Source organism: Carlito syrichta, unplaced genomic scaffold, assembly GCF_000164805.1.
Source record: "Carlito syrichta isolate Samal-C Ts95f unplaced genomic scaffold, Tarsius_syrichta-2.0.1 Scaffold135727, whole genome shotgun sequence".
NCBI lineage: Eukaryota > Metazoa > Chordata > Mammalia > Primates > Tarsiidae > Carlito > Carlito syrichta.
In genome coordinates, this window is record NW_007079823.1 from 10751 (window position 1) to 14440 (window position 3690).

Genomic DNA, 3690 nt, shown 5'->3' on the forward strand with positions numbered 1-3690 from the left:
AGCCCAGCCCTGCCCGCGCCCCTCGCCGCCAGTTTCCCGACTTTTGTGTCTTTCGTGGAGTCGGAGTCTCGCTCTGGCGTCACGCCCCGGTCCCCGCAGCCTCGGCCAGCTGGGCCCCGGCGGTCCTTCCGCCTCAGCCTTCCAAGTAACTGGAACTACAGGCGCGCACCACCACGCCCGGCTACTCTTTTGCTTTATTGTAGAGATGGGAGTCTCGCCAAGTTTCCCAGGCTGGTCTCGAACCCGTGGGCTCAGGCAATCTTCTCACCTCAGCCTCTCAAAGTGCTGAAATTATAGGCACAAACCACCATGTCTGGTCTTTTTATTTCTTTTCTTTTCTTTTTTTTTTTTTTTTGAGTTGGACTCACTTTGTCGCCCAGACCGGAGTGCAGTGGCCGCAGCCTCAACCTGCTGGGCTCCGGCGATCCTTCCGCCTCAGCCTTCCAAGTGGCTGGAACTACAGGTGCATGCTACCAGGCCCGGCTAATTTTTGATTTATTGTAGAGATGAGGTCTTGCCAAGTTGCCCAGGCGGATCTTGAACCCACCGGCTCAGGCAGTCCACTCACTTCAGCCTCCCAAAGCGCGGGATTACAGGCTGAGCCACCAAGTCCGGCTTATTTCTTGTTTTATTTTTATTTTGAGTCAGAGTCTCACTCTCACCCAGGCTCGAATGCAGTGGCATGCATCAAATGCAGAGGCAGGCAATCCTTCTGCCTCAGCCTTCCAGGTAGCCAGAACTAAGGCATATGCCACCACGCCCAGCTAATTTTTTTATTTATTGTAGAGATGAGGTCTCACCAAGTTGCCCAGGCGAGTCTCAAACCCCTGGGCTCAGGCAATCCTCTCGCCTTGGCCTCCCAAAGTGCTAGGATTATAGGCATGAGCCACTGTTCCTGGCCTGATTTTTATATTTTCACTTTGGCGTAAACGAGGTCTCTCCCTGTCCCCAGGCTGGAAGGCAACAGTGCAACCGCTGCTCACTGCAGCCTCCAACTCCTGGGCTCAACTGATCCTCCCACCTCAGCTTCTCGAGTAGCTGGGACCACAGGCGCCACCACACCCGGTTGATTTTTATATTTTTTGTAGAGACAGGATCTCGGCATGTTGCCCAGGATGTTCTTGAACTCCTGGGGCTCGGGCAGCCCTCCTGCCTCAGCCTCCCAAAGTGCTGGGGTTAGAGGCAAGAACCATCATGCCAGGGCCTGTCTGTGGACAGGTGTCAGCCAGTCACAGCTCAGCCTGGCCCCACTCTGGTTCAGGGTGTTGGCATCTGCCGGCCACCACGGCCAGGCCTCAGGTCCTGTGCCTGTCGCTGTCCATCCGCTGGTGGGGCCGGTGTTCTGTCCTGCCAAACCTGACCCTTCCCAGACTGACCGGGTCAGGCCCAGGAGCACTGGGTGGGTCTGCCGGCAGCAATTTCATGGCTTGATGTCACCCGTGCCATCTCCCGGTGTTCCAGTCGGTGACAAGCCGCCCATGATCCTCAAGTGGCGCATCCTGTCCGCCACCAACGACCTGGACCGCGTGTCGGCCGTGGCGCTGCCCAAGCTGCCCATCTCACTCACCAACACCGACCTCAAGGTGGCCAGCGACACCCAGTTCTATCCCGGCCTCGGTATGCCAACCGGAGCAGCCTCGCGGGGGCATGGTCAGGGGGCGGCCTGGGGCACAGGAGCGTGGCCTCCAGCTTCCAGGTACCCAGAAAGGCGGTGGCCCTGCCGGAGGCTGGCTGCAAGTCCAGTGCTTTAACACGTAAAGAGCTGCTGCGGCAGGTTCCTTCCTGGGACAGTGGCACCCGTCCCCGTCTCTCCTGTGTCACGGCAGCTGGGAGGTGGGTCCTCGGCTCGCACTTGCGGCATCCGTGCCCACGAGCATGTTGGGCGGTCTCTGGCCCGAGCCTCGGTCTGCTTGACGGTGAAGTGGGCCTGTGTCGGCCCAGCCTGGCCCTTCCCGGTCCTCCTCAGCCCCTCCCGGCCCCAGCTTGCGCCTCCAGCTCGCTGGGAAGGGCATCTCGCCAAGTCTGTGTGGGGCACCCGGCCTGCGGCTGGAAGCTGAGGAGAGCCGGGCCGGGTGTGGCCTGTGGCCCGCGGCCCGCGTTTCCTCCCCTTTCGCTTTCTGGTCTTGTCCTCCAGCCTCTCTCCTTGCTCTGGGGGAAGGAGGCGAGACTACCTGAGCGCGAGGACACCTGAGCGAGGGACCCTCGGTCATGGGATGCCTGGGCGTGGGGCGGTCTGGGCGCGGGCACCCTGGCCCGCCACGCCCTCGCCCAGCTGAGCTGCCACATCCTGCAGGGCTGGCCCTGGCCTTCCACGACGGCAGCGTGCACGTGGTGCACCGGCTCTCGCTGCAGACCATGGCGGTCTTCTACAGCTCAGCGGCGCCGCGCCCGGTGGACGAGCCAGCCCTGAAGCGCCCCCGCACCGCCGGCCCTGCCGTGCACTTCAAGGCCATGCAGCTGTCCTGGACGTCCCTGGCGCTCGTGGGCGTCGACAACTACGGGAAGGTGGGCTGCGGGGACGGGTGGGGGCGCCTTGGGCAAGGGGCACGGGCCACCCCACCACCTCTTCCCCCCGCCATCGAGTCCTCGTGTGAGAGGCGGCGGGGTTTGGGCCGCTCTGCGAGGGCTCGTGGGAGCAGGCCTGGGTTCCCGGCCAAGTGGGTACCTCACGGGGGGGCCGCTGGGGCCGGCGCGGCTCGTGCCAGGGGCTTCTTGGAGTCAAACGTGGCCGCGTGTGCACCACCGGCAGGGCGTCGGGCGTTGGGGGGGCTCAGCCCACCCTTCCCTGTTCCCAGAGGAGTTGTCCTTGACCTTGCCAGGAAGAGGCGAGCATCGCCCATATGCATGCACGATACATGTGAATTCAGGCATGTGCACACACCAGCACGTATGCACACAGGTGTGCACACATGTACAGGCGTGCACACAGGCATGTGCTCACTCAGGTGCATGCACAAGTGCACGTACAGGTGTGTGCACAGGAGCCATGTGAGCAAGATGCCTATTCACACTTGGACACACAGGTGTGCACCCATGCACTTACAGATGTTCATACACTTGCACACATGTGTATTCAGGCACGTGCACATACAGGTGTGTATACATCCAAGCAAGCACAGCCATGTGCACACGGGCATGTATTCACACTTGGGCACACAGGCGTGTGTACACACTTGCATAAAGGCGTGTACACGTGCACTCAGGCGTGTACACATACAGTTGTGCATACACTCAGGTGCGCCCACAAGCATGCACAGGTAGGCATGTGCATACAGGTGTGTGAACACAGCTCCACACACAGGCATGTGCTCAGCCGGGTGCAACCACGCGCGCACATGCAAGCGTCGGCACACGTGGGCGTGCACACGGGCACAGAAATCGTTGCACACAGCCGCGTGCTCGCACTCGGACCCACAGACGTGCCCGCAGCATGCACACACAGGCACGCGCACACGCAGGCCGAAAGCCAGCCGAGCGCCCACGCGCCCTCTCTGCCCCAGCTGAGCGTGCTGCGCGTCTCGCCCTCCATGGGCCACCCGCTGGACGTGGGCCTGGCGCTGCGGCACCTGCTCTTCCTGCTGGAGTACTGCATGGTGACCGGCTACGACTGGTGGGACATCCTGCTGCACGTGCAGCCCGGCATGGTGCAGAGCCTGGTGGAGAAGCTGCACGAGGAGTACACGCGCCAGA

At 62.1% G+C, this 3690-nt stretch overlaps 1 protein-coding gene across 1 annotated transcript in view; it reads left to right on the top strand.

Annotated features, from left to right (window-relative positions):
* MED16 (mediator complex subunit 16) overlaps window positions 1-3684 on the top strand; it is a gene marked incomplete at its 3' end in the record, with an annotated part of 9432 nt that extends 5748 nt beyond the window's left edge. The window contains exons 6-9 of the mRNA XM_021708301.1: window positions 1262-1299; window positions 1462-1617; window positions 2294-2505; window positions 3501-3684. Of these exons, the coding sequence (XP_021563976.1) occupies window positions 1262-1299; window positions 1462-1617; window positions 2294-2505; window positions 3501-3684 (590 nt within the window). The remainder of the gene's footprint in view (window positions 1-1261; window positions 1300-1461; window positions 1618-2293; window positions 2506-3500) is intronic.
* Window positions 3685-3690: the final 6 nt, after the last annotated feature.